An 18,196-nucleotide genomic window follows, 5' to 3' on the forward strand; every position below is an offset into this window, starting at 1 on the left:
CAGAAATCGTATCGACCTAGTTCGCTTGTGAATTTAACAGATTTTGCTTAAAAGTTGTAAGGACAAAGGATATGAGAAATCGAATAACGTGGATATGGACGACTTATGCATGAACCTAGCCAATTGCTGGCAGAGGTAGGCTACATTTACATTTACATTTACATTACATTTACATTTAGTCATTTAGCAGACGCTCTTATCCAGAGCGACTTACAGTAAGTACAGGGACATTCCCCCGAGGCAAGTAGGGTGAAGTGCCTTGCCCAAGGACACAACGTCAGTTGGCATGACCGGGAATCGAACTGGCGACCTTCGGATTACTAGCCCGACTCCCTCACCGCTCAGCCACCTGACTCCCAGGCTACAGTAAATCATTTTTGCATTCCCAGATGATACTCTTGTATAATAAAAATTTTAATTTAAGAATAACGTTAGCGAACTGCAAGGTTCAAATTCGTGTGACAAAATGGTCCCAGTAATGTCTTGGGAGTTTCTTTTTTACACGAAGAAAATGGTTGACTACTTTATCTTTAGGCAAGGCAAGTTTATTTGTATAGCACATTTCAACAACAAGGCAATTCAAAATGCTTCACATAAAACCATTGAAAGCATCAAAACAAAATGCAAAAAAAAAACAAGATCACAATTAAGAACATTCAATAAGACATTAAAAACTGTAAAAAAGCTAGAAATAAAATGAAAGTTGCAGTGCAGTTTAAGAAATAAAATGGCGGCGGGCGTCGGCTTCCAATTCATTTTCAATGAAACCAGGCGTTCGCGTAGGGCATTGTGGGAAGGCGAGCGGAGCGTTTCAAGTTGGATTCTCAACTTTATGTAAATGAGGAGCGTGAAAACGCTAGCGTTGGCCAATCGGATTGGTTTCTTGTAACGTAGCAACTGTTCGTCATGGTAAACATTTCTGGGTTTGACAATTTCAAATGGAGGAGAAACTTTTCGTATGTGTCTGCACACCCAGTTCTGTTCAGAACAAAGTTACTAATGTGACGAGCCTGAATTTAAAGAATACATTAAACTAATAATGCATGGTTGCCGATGTCGTCATTGTTCCTAGTGTGTTTTTATAGCCTACTTTTAAATTTAGTCTCGTCACATTAGCAGTGGCACAGAACAGTCACGTAATGTGACGAGACTGAATTTAGAATTAGGCTATAAAAACACAGTAGGAACAATGACGACATCGGCCACTATTTACATTTTACATTTAGTCATTTAGCAGACGCTCTTATCCAGAGCGACACCATGCATTATTAGTTTAATGTAATCTTTAAATTCAGGCTGTTGGAAACTACCCAACCTGGGTTGTTTTCAACCCAGCATTTTTTTGAGTGTTGACTAAGTAAAGACACGATTTATTGTAAATGGCTAAAACGTCCATTCGCGTCATGCGATTGACTCCTGCCCATGCATTTACAGTAACGTTTCGTCCTAAGCAGGCATTAATTAAACTGACCTAATATACTCTTTATTAAGAACAGTGTATTTCTTACATTACAGAAGACTGTGTCAGTAAGCAACATAATTTTTCTTATACGTATAGACTACTACATGCGGCAATCCTTACAAAACATGACAACATTTTCATTGTCAAACACAAGCCAGTCCCGACACGTCAGCCATTTGGCATTACATTTTCTTTTCTTCGTTTCTCTAGTGCTATCAATATCCTCACCCCTGCCTCGTTTCTCATCTCGCCCCCAGAAGTTTGTCCTAACCACCGCCGCATTAAGTTAACTTTTTCCTGTACTTACTTTACTACTCTAGCTAGCTCTTATTACCTCCTATGATCCGCTATGCTTCGTTTAACTTCTTGTATTTTCTGGTGGACGCTCCGTTCGTTTCCACGGTTTCTCGCGCTGGTTGGGTTCACTTCAACTGCGCGCAGCCAATGGACGTATAAAACGTAATCACGTAGCATTACGGCACAGTGTTCATGGGAAACTTAGGAAGTACTGCCAGGGGGATAAATGACCGAGAACCATGCCGAGAAAAGAGCCTTATGTATCACCGGCCAAACTGGCTAGCGAGTTTTTATTAACACCCGCCAAAATGAATTTTAACCCACATTTGGCGGGTGTTAATTTAGAGCCCTGCTTGGAACACATAGACCAGTCCCAGATGACCTGAGGGGTCAGGGTGGTTCATAAGGTAGCAGCAGATCACACATGTATGCAGGCCCTAAACCATTCAGTGCTTTATAAACCAGCAGCAGGATTTTTAAGTCAATTCTTTGTTGGACAGGAAGCCAATGCAAAGACCTCAGAACTGGAGTGATGTGATCCACTTTCTTGGTCTTAGTGGGGACTCGAGCTGCAGCGTTCTTTATCAGCTGCAGCTTTCTGATTTACTTTTTACAGAGACCTGTGAACACACCATTACAGTAGTTGAGTCTACTGAAGATAAATGCATGTTTCTCCAAATCCTGTTGAGACATAAGTCCTCTAACCTTTGATACATTCTTCAGGTGATAGTAGGCTGATTTTGTAATTGTCTTGATATGGCTGTTCAGGTTGAGGTTGATCGTTCGTCCTTGGGACCAAAAACAATTACTTCTGTTTTATCTTTATTTAATTGAAGAAAATTCAGGCACATTCAGTTGTTGATTTCTTCAATGCATTTACCTAGCCCTTGTATGGGATTATAGTCCCCAGGTGATAAAGTTATGTAGATTTGTTTGTCATCTGCATAATTACACACTTGGAAGCATGTAGATGTTTAACAGAAGAGGCCCCAGTATTGAACCTTGGGGAACACCACATGTCAACCTCGTCAGCTCTGATCTGTAATTAGCTACAGACCAGAGTATTGTCGGCAGTGTTGGGGGAAGTTACATTAGTTATTACTTATTATTACTGTTCAGTAAAAGTAGTGATTAAGTTACATTATTACTTTCTGTACAAAGTCATTATTACTTATTATATTCCCTTTACTCAGTTACTTTTAAAATTACATCATTATTAGACTATTGAATGAATTACACAAAATTGACCAGAAACAGGAGTTGTTACTTATTTATTCATTACATATTAATTAATAAGAGCGTCTGCTAAATGACTAAATGTAAATGACTAAAATATTAATTTATTACTTTTTTGTATTCATTCATTCAGTTTTCAGCAAATGTAGAGGCACCAAACATTTCCATGGAGGGCCCCACTGTACTGATCCGAATGAGGTCCTCGGTGGTGGATGGATTCAAACTACTCATTATGGGAAATTTAGTTTTCATGTTGTAGCTATTTGCACCGGTGTTCATGTAGGGTCGCAACTGCGCTCTTGGTTTTCAGCATGGCTTGCGGCAGGACAGAAGGGGACTCAGTTGGGGGGTTAATTTTGTTGACGGAAGCATTGTTTAAGTTTCTATTGTTGAACTCGTTTGATATGTGTAGTGTTGGATGTTAGTTTGGTTAGTTTGATTGAAACCTCTTTCCTATAAAAATTTCACTTTTTGAAACTGCAAGTTGCAAACGCTAGCTTTTGAAACAGTGCAAGTTGTGACGTCACAACTTGCAGCATCAACTTTGTCACGCCCCAAAATTTACATTTACCCGCCCTCTGGTTTTCTGGTCCAGGAACATAAACGGATGTTGCGTAGATCTCCGACACTTTTTTAGCTAACGTTAACTGCGCGCTGCTCGGTACTTCCACAGGAATTACAAATAAGAAAGTTCATAAGTTTTCAAGATATTGAAAATGGAGCACCGTAAATGCAGTGTTTGAAGGATTCATAACTATGTGTCTATTCCAATATGTAATGATGGTATTCAATGACACAAATCTGTGTTCTAGAAAGAGTGGTCTGGAGTCGCAGAGGTCCGACAATATCAGCTTTAATGCAGCAGTTGGAAATCAGTACAGAGCTCTGGGGTTGTCTACGTTTCCCTACCCGCAACAGAGTTTGGGCTTGTTCACGAAGTCCAACTGGCTATCTGTCCCTCCCCAGCATATATTTATACAGTGCAATTGAAACACAAGTATCAAAAAAGGGTTGAGCTCGTTCTCTCGTGCATCAGGGAGTTGTTCTTGCCTACGCGTCCCACCTGCTTGGGTGCCGTCTCCACCCGGTTTCAAGGTTGTTTCTGAAAATGAAGAGATAGAGACACAAAGAACAGCCTGCTTCCCACACTCAGTGTGAGACCCAATGTTTAAGCCTGAGCACACTTCTCAGATCATAAGACAGAACTTTAATAAGCACAATGCATAACTTTATTAAGCACAATATATTATTTATGTTCCAGGCTGTACCGGGAATCCTGACACTTTTCACTATCAATGGATTTTGCCACTAAATGTTGGTGTTAACTTTTACATTTTTTCTAAAATGTCCCTTTCTACCGGGCAGAGGCTGATTAAGCAAGGGATCCTATAAAAGGTGTATACTTTGTATTTTGTACTTTGTATAGCCTACTAACTACGTACATTTAACCGATACAAATGCTACTAATGCTTGGTAGGTACACAGCTGCCAACGCTAGCTAGCTAACGTCAACACAAAAAAAAAAATATAAAATGATCTGTTAGCTATAACTAACTAGTATGTAACTATCTGTGCTGTTGTCCAGTAACTCCAGTTGGAATATTCACCCCAAAATGGTGGCCGCACTACCGAAGCACCACCTAGTGGCTGTTAAAGGAGACATGACATGCTGTTTTTGGATGCTTTTATATAGGCCTTAGTGGTCCCCTAATACTGTATCAGAAGTCCCTTTCCCGAAATTCATCCTTGGTAAAGAATTACAGCCACTACTAGCAGTCCCACAAGGAGCTTTCCTCAGAACGCGCTGTTTTGGTGTCTGTAGCTTTAAATGATAATGAGAAGCGGAGGGGCGTCACCATGCGCTAATGTTTACAATGGATGTATCGCAATGGCTGTAGCCCCGTTGCTGTAAGATGCCTCAAATTTGCCCATTCTCATCTGATAACCCTGGTTTGCAGAGGTACACACTCAGTCATTTCAATGAGGGGAAAGGCGGATATACTTGATGCTATCTACCTTTCCATTAGCGACAGTAACTCAGCTGTTAGCTGCAGAGCTAATGTTACAGCCACATTCTAAGGGTAGCAAGCTAGGTAACCATATACAGTAAAGCTACAAAATTATATAGCGTTAGTTAAATTACTTGTCCGAGGTTAGTAGCTGGACGAAGGAGAGTTAGTACTGATCCAGAATTTAATTTCAGCCCAGCCAGTTTTGTATTAGCTCAAGTTGAGGAAACAGTCGTGACTGAAGTGTTTGGTGCAGACATACAAAACAAATGCGCCTAGAACAGAAGTTGTGTAGGCGCATTTCCAGAGAAAATAAAATTAAGATACTGGGTCTTCAGAGGCTCGGATGAAGGAACTGTAAAAAGATTTTAGTTTTCCTTTGTACATCCAAACTAAGCAAATGTAATGCTTCGTTCGTTTGCAAGCCATGATGTCTCTCGAGGATAAAAACACTTGCACGGTCGTAGCTCAGTTTCTTATGGGCTGGCCAGATTCTCTGGGCGGGCAAAGCAGAGAGAGGGGAGGTAACCTTCCTCCTTGTGACGTAACAAAGAGATTTTCAAACAGAGCAATTGAGCTTTCATTTTCTGAAAGGCGGAGAAGAACACCCAGGGCTTGGTTTACACCGATCGAAAATTCTAGCCACTGGGGGACCAAAGGCATCATTGTGTTTACCCAATTTTATCCAATACAAAAACAAATTAAAATAATTTTCTTTTAACCTTTGCAATGTGGGGGGTCTGAGACAGCCTAGCTGTTAAAAGAAAATGCTTCACTTTGTCTTTGTATGCGGTAAATCTTTCGCAATACGACGGTGGGTCACAATGACTGATGGGTCAGAATGACCCGAAGATAACACAAGGGTTAAATAACCTCCTAAAGTGAAGTTTTCATGTCATGTCACCTTTAACAAAAAAGCATCAGAGGTTCGCCTCTTGTTCTTCAGTTGTCAATATAAATTCTTTGGTATGAGCCTGCCTGAAATATGTAACCATAACAACAGGGCCTCAAAGCCCCCGTTTACAATTTTGAAAGACTAAAAAGCTAACATGTAATTACAACAATGAGTGACTTCAATATTTTTTTCAACCTATTTGGAAAATGATTCCGAATTTACTGTGTCAGTTTCACGTAGCCGCTCATCTCACATCCCATTCGCTATTCACCTCGCTAGTCATTCTACTTCAGACAGGCTGCTGCCAACACTATGGAAGCAAATCGTTACCAAATGTGGCTGCATTATTTGACTCATAAATGAAATTAGTAATCAATCATCCTATTTGCATTTTAATTTAATTCTTCAAGAGTGCTCAATCTTTCACTTAATTAAAATGAAAAAGAAATAGACATTTGAGATTTGATTTTCAAAACATTCCCCAGCAAATAGATACCAAAATTCAATTTGAAATGTAAAATTTGAAAATTCTAATGCATTTCCAGAAATGCATTTTCATTTTAAGAACGTGGCTGCAAAATCGTGACCACAATTCAAATTCAAATGCATTTCCAGAAATTCATTTTCAAGAACGTGGCTGCAAAATCGTGACCACAATTCAAATTCAAATGCATTTCCAGAAATGCATTTTCATTTTAAGAACGTGGCTGCAAAATCGTGACCACAATTCAAATGCATTTGCAGAAATGCAAAATGAACAAAAAAGCATTCTGAGCGGCGCAGCAGAGTGACGTCAGTAGCCGTTCTTCTTTTACATTTTAGTCATTTAGCAGACGCTCTTATCCAGAGCGACTTACAGTAAGTACAGGGTCATTCCCCCCGAGGCAAGTAGGGTGAAGTGCCTTGCCCAAGGACACAACGTCATTTGACACGGCCGGGAATCGAACTGGCAACCTTGAGATTAATAGCCCGACTCCCTCACCGCTCAGCCACCTGACTCCCTCTTCTTCAGCTCCCTGCTGACCGAGCTACCCATCTTGTTCGGTAGGGGGCGGTGTGCACATCTGCATTGCATTACATTGCAAATGTGCCGGGAAATTGATTGAATTGCCGGGTCTTTAGAGCAGCGTTCCCCAACCGGTGCCCACCGGTCCGCGGACCGGTACCGGTCCGTGGGTCATTTCGTACCAGGCTGCACAAAAAAGAATTAATAACATTATTTCCTTTTAATTGATTATCAGAGTCTGAAAGACGTTTTATTCTGAAAAATGACCTGATTCTCTCCTTCTCCGCGGGCGTTTTCCCCTGAGCAAAAAAGCTCTGCAAAGACGTGTGTTTACTAATTTTTTTAAATTAGGAAAATACAAAAATACATCACATTAACTAGACATGGTTTTGTCAATTGAAAAAACGGCTGTTTATTTGACATAAAACTCCAAAAACTATTTTTCGCTCAAATCAGCTAAACTATTTTTCTCGCGCGCTCTGCGCGCTCGCAAGGTGTGGAAGTCACTAACTAGGATCCCATCAAACCCAGAATGTGCATGCATTAGCAGCGCAGCTGTCCAGGGCCTATCTTTCCTTCCAGTCCGTCCCTGCCGGTCCATGAAAATATGTCTTACATGAAAGCGGTTCGTGGCGCAAAAAAGGTTGGGCACCACTGCTTTAGCTCCCTCAAATTGTGCAAACACTGTTAGAATTAGCTGAGCAGGTAGAATCTAATAATACATCTGAGTCTGATGCCCGTGACCGAGTAGAACAAGTCATAGAGAGCTTGGCTGCATACTCTGCCGTCACAGATTGACACATTAATAGTAGCTCTGCCACTGTTTTAGTCATTGTTTGACATCAAGTTGCTCAGTCTGTGATGCGTCCTCTAAAGACCCGGCAATTCAATCAATTTCCCGGCACATTTGCAATGTAATGCAATGCAGATGTGCACACCGCCCCCTACCGAACAAGATGGGTAGCTCGGTCAGCAGGGAGCTGAAGAAGAGCGGCTACTGATGTCACTCTGCTGCGCCGCTCAGAATGCTTTTTCGTTCATTCTGCATTTCTGCAAATGCATTTGAATTTGAATTGTGGTCACGATTTTGCAGCCACGTTCTTAAAATGAAAATGCATTTCTGGAAATGCATCTGAATTTGAATTGTGGTCACGATTTTGCAGCCACGTTCTTGAAAATGAAAAAGCATTTCTGGAAATGCATTGGAATTGTGGTCACGATTTTGCAGCCACGTTCTTAAAATGAAAATGCATTTCTGGAAATGCATTAGAATTTTCAAATTTTACATTTCAAATTGAATTTTGGTATCTATTTCCTGGGGAATGTTTTGAAAATTAAATCTCAAATGTCAATTTTTTTTTCATTTTAATTAAGTGAAAGATTGAGCACTCTTGAAGAAGAAAATTAAAATGCAAATAGGATGATTGATTACTAATTTCATTTATGAGTCAAATAATGCAGCCACATTCTTAAAATGCAAATGCATTTCTGGAATTGCATTTGCATTTGAATTTTGGTAACGATTTGCTTCCATACAACACGACATGCCGATTATTTTGTTAGTAAAAATCTTGATTTGGGGACAATGACATGGCTGGATAGCTGGCTAGTCTTGTTGTTAAACTGTCAAATTATATTACGCCTGGGACACACTGCCTGCGACACACTGCCTGCGATCGGCTGCGATCTGCTGCAGCCTGGAAGCGCCTCCTTTTTTCTATTGGCCCCCATGTTATCAAATGGGACCGACCACACTGGCTGCGAAGCGCCGCAATTGCCTGCGATCTGCAGCGATTGTTTCGGCAGCTGGTCGAATTTTTTCGCGAGACGCTTGCGAAATTGGCTGCAGGATGATGAAATACACCATATTAGTTGATATATCTGAATAAAAAAACATTTTAAGATTTTACTCCATTAATTTTAGACTACGGTGAACATTTGTAAAGTTGTAGACTTTATAATTACATGATTAATGTTGGTTAACGAAAGTCCTTTACATGTGGTTACCCTGATGAAAACGAATGAAAATAAACGGATTGATCCGTTGAGCTAGCATGCCAGTAGTTGTTTTGTTTGTTTGAGAGAAACGAGTTGTCACGCGTTGCACACAACACACACGCAGACATAGCCTACCGAGAGGGAACCCCCAAGTCGATTTCTAAAATCAGCATCAAATGAATTCTCGAAGTTGAAAAGCACAGGGAATTGTTTTATGTCAGCAACAATTTTACAAGGACAACGTAGATGTCATTTGCTGTTGCCTCTCCAGTGCACCTGTTGTGACTTTGATTTGCACCAAAACTTCGTACGCATCGCTTATGCTTGATATCCCTGAAGTTAGTTAAAACTGTGCCAGTAGGTATAATAGGCTAATAAAATGAATTACATATACTACATACAGTGTATATATATATACACATATAGTGTTTCCCACATAATTTGATTCTATGTGTGCCCCTGGTAACCCTTGTTTCACTTCACAACGCTGTGAATTGTGGGCAATACCCTTAGTTAAAGTCTGCAAAATGTGGACTAACAAAAAGGGTGCATAAAGGGCTCAAAATGTCTGAGAAAGAGCCCTCGCGTACTTGACAATTTGACAGTGGGAAGCCCTAAACCCTCACAGATTTAGTAAGGACGCGCCTCAAAGTCTGTGAGTCTATGAGGGTGGACATTGGGTTTAGACGTTCGTAAACTCCGGATTGATTCTTCGGCCGTCTTTTCTGAGGGAAAAAGCCTGTATACACTTTATATATTAGATTATATCGATAGTGTGCCTTGCACTAGCAATTCATAGCAATATTGCAAGCACTCTAAATATGAGAAATATTCTTATCTGAAATCATGGGCGGAAATCCCGGGGGGGACAGGGGGGACATGACCCCCCCCAATCCTGGGAAAAATATGATTTGTCCCCCCCAATAAATCACTGTAAACATAACTATGTAATTTCAACAACATTGATAATATGCAATGAAAGCGCTTTGCTGATTATGGACACAATGGCGCTTTTTGAAGTTTAAAAAGATTTCGAACCCCGCCCTTGGTCCCACAATGGTTTGATCCACAGCCCCAGCCCTCAGCAGTGATGCAGGTGCGTGTGTGAAAATCGGACAGTATCTGTTTGTGTCGTTGGTGGGTGATGTCCAGTAAGTAGTTGTAATATCTGACAAGGTGACTTGAGTGTCTACCATTTGAAATGTACGTGGCTAACGTGAAATTAATCCAGTTAATCGCACAATAGCGATTTCACTATGTTGGCAGGGTTCACACACACTAAGCTAGCTGCATTTGCATAGCTAGCAAACAAACCGATAGAGAAAACATTAGCTAGCACTATTCCATTTGGCGTCGTCAAAAGATGGAAACTTTGCTATCGTCAATTTAATCCAAGATCAGCACGGATATTGTAGTTGTTCTAAATCCATTTGCCATGCTTAGCGATACTGAACAGAACTATACTATATTCTACCATTGTCATAATTATCTTAAATGGTCTCGTTGCAAAAGCTAAATCGTCTCTAGGGACTTTGAAGCACCTGTGTGCCGATCTGGAGTAAACTGGCTTTAACCCTTGTGTTATCTTCGGGTCATTCTGACCCATCAGTCATTGTGACCCACTGTCGTATTGCGACAACTTTACCGCATACAAAAACAAAGTGAATCATTTTCTTTTAACCGTTGGGCTGTCTCAGAAGGTTAAAAGGTTAAAAGAAAATTATTTTTAATTGTTTTTGTATTGGGTAAAATTGGGTAAACACAACGATGGTTCGTTATGAACCCTTGAGTCATGTGACCCGAAGGCAGCACAAGGGATAACAAAGATGACGGCAAATACCACACAAACGGAATTGGGGCTCGCTAGCTGCATATTCAGCTATTCTGGGAAGCCAGCCAAATATAAAACCAAAACATGAATTATATTAAAATGACAAAAGGTTGCAGTTTGCGTTGTGTAAAGGGTGAACTCATACAGCTGTCAATCCAGCTGTCAATGCAATCCGTTTCACCTTTCCTAACTGACTGTCTAGCTACCTTGTAGATCGAAGCCTATTCTAGAAGAATGGTAATAAATGATAAAAGCCCATCTCCTACTGTAAATAACCTGCACGTTGTGTGTGCGGCCAGCATGGTAGAAACATTTCAGAAAAAAGAAAGACGGACATCAGAGCATTTCAGGACACCAAAACGCAAAGAAAGAACCCTAGTGGCCTAATTTCAAAGACTAGTTGATAAAATGTTCATAACAATGATGTGAAATGTGCTAAAATAAGTTTGTTGAGTCTCTTGTTTGGCAACATGACGGGTTCTCTTCTTTAGACTTGTAAAATAGGGACATAATTGGACAATGCCATGGATACCCCCACTCTCTACTTAAACTGGTGACTGAACCAAGATTAATTTGAGGCAATGGTATTGTTGTTGTGATTAATTGTGTAGTATTGGGTACTGGTAGTTAGGAGGATGGCAAACATCTTATTTCTTTTCTAGGAGACAGACTGTGAGTCAGTGAGGGTGGTGAAAGGGAAAGAGCCAGGGAGAGACTTCAGATGATAGTGTCACAGCCATGGCAGGACCGGGGGTCAACCTTTTTGCCAGCAGCACCAGTATAGGAGACAGTGGCACAGCACTGTCTAGTCACCTCAGTGGTGGCACAGAACCATATCCGCCACACCCACAATTTATAGAACTGCAGACTCTTGTCAACAGATTTTCGCCACTGTCTGAAATGTTATTGTCTGAACTTCCGCGCTTAACCATAGCTTGAGTTTGATTGACAGTGGTTTCACAAAATAAGAACGACTTATCATGTTCTTCAGACTAGATAATAAATCGTCCGAACAAGATAAAATAGTCCAAACCTGATACTAATGTTTAACAGCTTTTTTCTTTAACAAAATCTTTTTTCTTTTTATTTAATTATTCAGCTGTTTCGTACTTAATACATTATTGCTGATCTGGGATTGCAAACATTAAGTTCCATACCGATTTACCATTTTGTGTGATGTTTTACCTCACTGTTTTAAGAGATAATCTGAAAGAAGTACATACGTAAGAACATAAATGTACAAACATTTTCCCGATCTGACTCAATGTAGTTGCATTCCAGATTCAGCCGCTATCAAATTTGCTATTAGTACCGGACAATATTCAGGGAAGTGTTTGTCTGGACAAACAAAGCATTAAACATCAACGACTAAAACTTGTTTTTCAGTATTTCCTAACAATCCTGTACATCCTGATTTCCATTGTGGAGGAGAAACCCAAATCTACTGAGCCGGTAATTTTAAATTCAAACACACATACACACAAACAACAGGTCCCAGTGCTTACCTTGTGGTTATGTGGGATGGACATGCATTATGGCTGTGGATGTGTCAAATGCATAAATGTCAAAGCATTTTAAATAGACCTGAAGTTATTTAGTCTGGTTGGTGTTGGTAATGCATGCTGCATAAAAAAGAACACTTTGTGAATTTCACTTAAACTTTCTGTTTGCAGATTGATGAATCGGAAGTTCCAGCAGTGAGCTTTGACACAAAATACCAATAATGGGTAAGAAACATTTCAGAGAAATGTGTCTGACTTTGTACTTAGTATACTGAATATTTAACAATGACATTTTATCGTGTAAAGCCCCTTTCTATGACGTATGTTTACTTGCATGCAACAGCAAAACAAGAAGACATGCTTCCAGTTGAAGAATGGACTGAAGTTCAAGTGAGCTTCTGGTTAAGGACTATAGGAGTGAAGGAGCAGTATATTAAAAGGATTACAGAGGAAGAGGTAACTGGGACAGTCCTTCTTGAATTGACTGAGGACTTTCTGAGGAAAGAAACTGAAATGAAATCAGGACCTGCTTTGTTGATTCTCAAGAAGAGAGACAGCCTTCTCAAGCAGAGATCAAAGGTCAAGGAAAAACCACAAAGTATTGAAAAAGGGAGTAAAAAGCATAAACGGGTTCCAGAGGTTCCAAAGGATAAAACTCCTCCAAAACAATCTCTTAGTGTGTTGACCACAAAGAGAGACTGTAAACCACGACCATTTGATAAGGAGGGCATTAATTCCACTTATGTCAAACACAATGTACTGCAACCTGAATCTGGTGTTTTTGATCTGATTTCTCCTTGTCATGAGTACAAGTCTTTCACCACTGCAGTCACTCTGGAACGCATGAGACTGCAGGCAAAATTTGCCAAAGAGGTTATCAAATTTGGCAGTGGCTGTATGAATATTAGATCAAATGGCACAATACACTTTGGTGTGATGGACAGTAGAGATGATGCGGGCTATGTACACGGTGAGATTATTGGTTTTCCTGTGCCGGAGAAAGATATGTATGTTGACGCATTAGATTACATTGAGAGGAGCTGTTCTTCTTCACACAGTGAGCACATGCGGCAATGCATTCGTCCCCCACGCTTCATAGAGGTCCTGGACATTAGTGCAGAAAAAAGGTATGTGGTAGAGGTTGACATAGTGCCTTCCATCAGCATTGTGAGGAAAAAGATGTACTCTGTTCGTCTGCCAAACTTCAAAGAGTCAAATAACAAAATTGACTATGAAAAAGACACGTTTTACAGAAGGGTGGGCTCAAAAACAGAGCCGGTGAGCGATCAATTAGACTTCTTCGAGCGAGTCGAGGACAGAGATGCTCTACGAGATGAGGCTGAGCACTGTCGATATTTAAGCACTCCAGGCATTTGCCAAGATCTTGGAAGAAAGCTCACAATGCTGGTGACTAACGGTAAGAAGTTCATAGAGAAAGAGAAGTGGTACATTCTTGTTGCAAACAAATTCAGACCTGACGATTTGAGAAGCATTGACTTCTTACTCAACTTGAACATATTCTGTGTGTTTGACTTTGACCCAGATTCCAAGGTGTCAGGGCTCTGCAGTAAATACATTCAGCACCATGCTGCAAATATGCATTTCATGCAGAACTACAAAATACAAAGAAGTATGCCCCTTGACCAATTTGTGAGTCACCTGCATTTATTTGAGCAAACTAGCTGGATATTCTGCAATGGACGCAAAGATTACGAAGGAAATGAAAACCCCTGTGACGAAATGACATGGATCAAAACAAAAATGACCCTCCTCAGAGAATCTGTGTCACTGATCTGCAAACAGATCTTGCCAAAAGGTACATTCTTGGTACTGTTTCTCCTCACATCCCCAGTTGAAAAACCTCTCTTGCATACCTTCTTTGAGTTCTTCACTGATATGGAGGGGCCATGATGACATCATATGCATATCAGAATCTGAGGAAAACTACCAGAAGTGGCAGAGCTTTGCAGAAGGTTCTTGTGGAACAGAAACTGTGAACCGCTTCAGTGTTGTTGGGATGAAAATTAGTCATGTTGATGCTACTCTGCAACAAATCCAACCTGTCACCTCTAGAGCAACTAAGCACTTGCCTATCTTTGTTAAAGGACAGTGCCTTCTTGAAACAAGAGAGGAAGAAAGTATGTATTCCCTGGAAATCATCAGTATGGACCATTGTAATGAAACAACTGATGACTTCATAAAATCAAACAAAGATACCATTGAACGTGAGTTTTACCATGGTGGAAGAGTGACCTGGTTGAATTTCTGGCTCACAGAAAAGGGGTATGTTGGAGAAGTGATTCAAAGGGATGCATATCGGGAAATATCAGAAATTCTGACTGACAACCTGAAATGGAGTGTGGATCCATTTCCTGTGAAGAGTATCAACATCTACCATCATCCCGGGAGTGGTGGAAGCACTGTGGCAAGACAGATCATGTGGAATAATAGGAAAGACCTCAGATGTGCTATTGTGAAGCCATCATACTCAGCTGCAATAGTCACTGAACATGCAGTTCAGCTGAGAGAGTATGAGGAAAAAGATCCCCAGAAGTGTCTCCCAGTGCTGCTTTTGATTGAAGACTGCGGCAAAGAATACTTAGATGATCTGAGAAATGAATTTGAAAATGCCATGAACACTAAGAAAATAAAACGGGGGCAATGCTTTATTTTGTTGAGCTGCAGACGTTCACATAACCCAGAGAAGATGTGCAAAGACCTCCCATTGAATAATGTGTCTGTCACTCACAAACTGTCACCTGAAGAGAAGATCAAGTTTGCAGGGAAACAACAGAAACTGGAGGAACAGTACAAAATAGATTTCATCTTGACTTTTGTCTTGATGAGTGTCGAATTTAAGCATCAGAAAATTGTGGAGTATGTGGAAAACTTTGTGAAACATTTACTACAAGACATTGACCGCCAACATGTTGTCACCCGCCTCATTCACTATGTAGCTTTGCTGAACACCTATGTTCATAACTCTTTCATTTCCCAGTCCCACTGGGAAGCCCTGATGACGCTACCCTTACACATGTATAGATTTCGGCAACATACTTTTGAGGAGTCATTGAGTGAGCCGGCCAAGCTCGTCTTGGTACATCTGAAAGATGACAAGACACACATTGAATCACTTCGAATAATCCATCCATTAGTTGCTAAGGAAATCCTTCAGCAGCTCCTTGGTGACCAAAAGCTGCAAAGTTGTTTGGCAATGAATCTGCTCCGAGAGGATGTGCTTTTTGAGCATCGGTTTGGAAGAGAGGAGTATGTAAAGTTCCTGAGAGTGTTGTTCATGCGACGCTGCAGAATCAGTAAAGGAGATGAATATGACAGCTTTTTTTCACCTCTCATTGAGCATGTGTGTGCAAATGAAACTCCTGCCACGGCGATAGAGTTACTCACGCAAGCTTACGAACGTTTCAACAAAGATGCATTCTTTGCTCAGCAACTTGCTCGGCTCAATTACACCCATGAGAAATTTGAAGAGGCAAAACACTGGGCAGAAATAGCAGCCAAACAAATGCCTAGTAACTCATACATACTTGACACAAAAGGTCAGGTGTACAGAAAGTGGTTCCATGCCAAGTTGAAAGTAATTGAGAAGGTAGCAAAGACTGCTGAAAACACAGCAGATGCTGTGGAAACTGCCCTGAGAGCCATTGACTGTTTCAAAGAATGTGAAAATGCAGCCATCTCGGACCGTGAAGACATGAATAACTCAGGTTTCTTTGCAACTGTTGAAGTTGGATGCAGCTTGTTGAAGCTAATTTTCTCATTGCACATTTTCTCAAACAAAGCTCAGGGCCACTCAGAATGTATTAAGTATTTGCTCAAAGAATACATTCCAGAAGAACTTAGGAAGCCATGGGAACCATTTCACTGCCAGCTAAAAAAACTTCAAATGACGCTACATGAATCTCTTGAGTGGATTTCAGAAGACCTGGGTTACTTTCAGACAGATATTGGTGCTGATGAGGCAGAAACCATTGAAAGTCCTGAAATTATAAGTCATCCACTGAAATGGCTTGTGAAGAAATCCACTGAGTACGGGAAATATTTCTGTGAAGCATCTACTAGCACAGCTCTGAAGCAGAGTCAGTCAAACCCAGTTACGTTGACTCCATTCATGAAACGCTTGATCATTTATCGCCTTGGAGGGGGACATTTAACCACTATCTTCTCTATTATGACAGACCCAAAAGAAAAACATCCATCAAAAGTTCTGGAGAACATCATATCTCTCTATCCAAGCAACCCTCAGAAAGCTAGGCTGGAACAAATGGATCTGGTCAACTACATAGCAGTACATATTGCTTTTAGCTGCATGTCAACTCAGTCTCCAAAGGTAGCTGCCCTGAAAGACCTCCAGACACTCAGTCAGCAGTTCCCTACAGACAAACGTAAGTGTCTGCCCAGCGCCCTGTTCCTACTCACCTTATTGTTCTGGCCAGAGGAAGACGACACAGACAAAGAGAACAAATATGACATAGTTCAGTCAGCCGTTGAGTGTCTTCAAAAGAGCTACTGGACCAAAATGAAGGATGTTCCTACCAGAAAGAGAAGAATTTACACACATTTTTTTTTAAGCAATGGAAGCGGCTGGAGCAAGATTGTCCACAAGAGCAAAGTGGAAGCAATCACTAAGATTCTTTCTGTGTCTGAGAAGAGAATGAAGTGGTTCCGTGGAGAGGCGTGGAAAATGCCTGAAATAGCTCACCTATTGAAGACTGTATCTGGGTGGACAGAAGATGGAGTAATCTATCTCACTGGCCCAAAACAGAAGAAATTTTGTATTCCTCCACTGAATATAGCCTCTGTGCCCTACAGCAATGAGAACGTTACTTTCTACTTGGGCTTCACATTTAGAGGACCTGTTGCATACAACATCACAGTGAAAGAATAGAATGTAAAAGTGATCAGAATTCCATAGATGGAAAATGTCTTGCTTTTGTAGGTAACTAGATAATACATGTTTGGCAGAGATGTAAATACTTTGAGCATGAAAGCTATGAGTGAATTACTTTCTTCCTTTCTCGATTGCATTCTTTTTTCAGAATTTAACAGTTGCACAGTGTGCTTAATGCATTTTAGGCAACCAGGCATCTTTAGTTAAGTAGTCACGCCTGTGGATATTGTCAAAGGAAGTCCTACATAACAGATTCACCTTTTATCGATGTAATGGAGCAAACGCTGTATGTAAAATCTGATAAAGACAACCAATATGAATATAGATAATGTCTCAATCAATAAAGGATATGGAACACGCAAATTGCATTTATAGCCATTCTACATTTTTTGGAGATGGTTGCCCACTCTATACATTTAACAACAACGTACAGTATGTTGAGTGAAATATAATTTATGACCACAGTTTTTTTTTTTTTTATGTACCCCTCACAGTACCCCACTATATGATAATATTAGTGTATTGCAGGCAATTATTTCCTTATTATTATTGACTATTTATGTAAGTGGATTAATTTTTGATTTCAAGTTAAAATGATCATGATTGTGACCTGGTTGAATTGTTATTTTTGCCAGTGCAATGTCAGGTAACACCAAAGCATTCATAATAATGTATGTTTTTGAAATGTGTAGATTAATAAAAAAAAAAGCTAATGTTTTATTTTGCAATTTGTTGTGTTGTCACTGAATTATAGTAATTTATAACTATTGAAAAACTGTCTACATATTGTTTAGGACAATAGTTTTATTCTTAGTGCCATAATACATATTGTTTAAGACAATATATTGGTAAATTAGCAAATTATTCTCCATCTATTAATTACCTTGCTATTCCTGTTCCATCTACCATACTAACCCAATTTTGCAAAATGTTAATATTCTATGGATAGATGACCATAACACAAACAATGTGCACTTTCATATTGTGTAAGCATCCAGTGGAGCACAGTAGAGGTTAGTACATGTTGTACAATATATTGACTATCTAATAG

General features: G+C 40.2%; 1 protein-coding gene across 1 annotated transcript; it reads left to right on the plus strand.

Annotated features, from left to right (window-relative positions):
* LOC136940741 (sterile alpha motif domain-containing protein 9-like) lies at positions 1-17,690 on the plus strand. The gene is given in 5 exon segments (XM_067233022.1): positions 1-135; positions 12,121-12,186; positions 12,408-12,461; positions 12,580-14,138; positions 14,140-17,690. Coding segments are annotated over 3 exon segments (4,566 nt in total). The 5' UTR covers positions 1-135; positions 12,121-12,186; positions 12,408-12,457; the 3' UTR covers positions 17,143-17,690.
* The last annotated feature ends 506 nt before the right edge of the window (positions 17,691-18,196 follow it).

The sequence above is a fragment of the Osmerus mordax genome, chromosome 3 (assembly GCF_038355195.1).
Source record: "Osmerus mordax isolate fOsmMor3 chromosome 3, fOsmMor3.pri, whole genome shotgun sequence".
Taxonomy (NCBI): Eukaryota; Metazoa; Chordata; class Actinopteri; order Osmeriformes; family Osmeridae; genus Osmerus; species Osmerus mordax.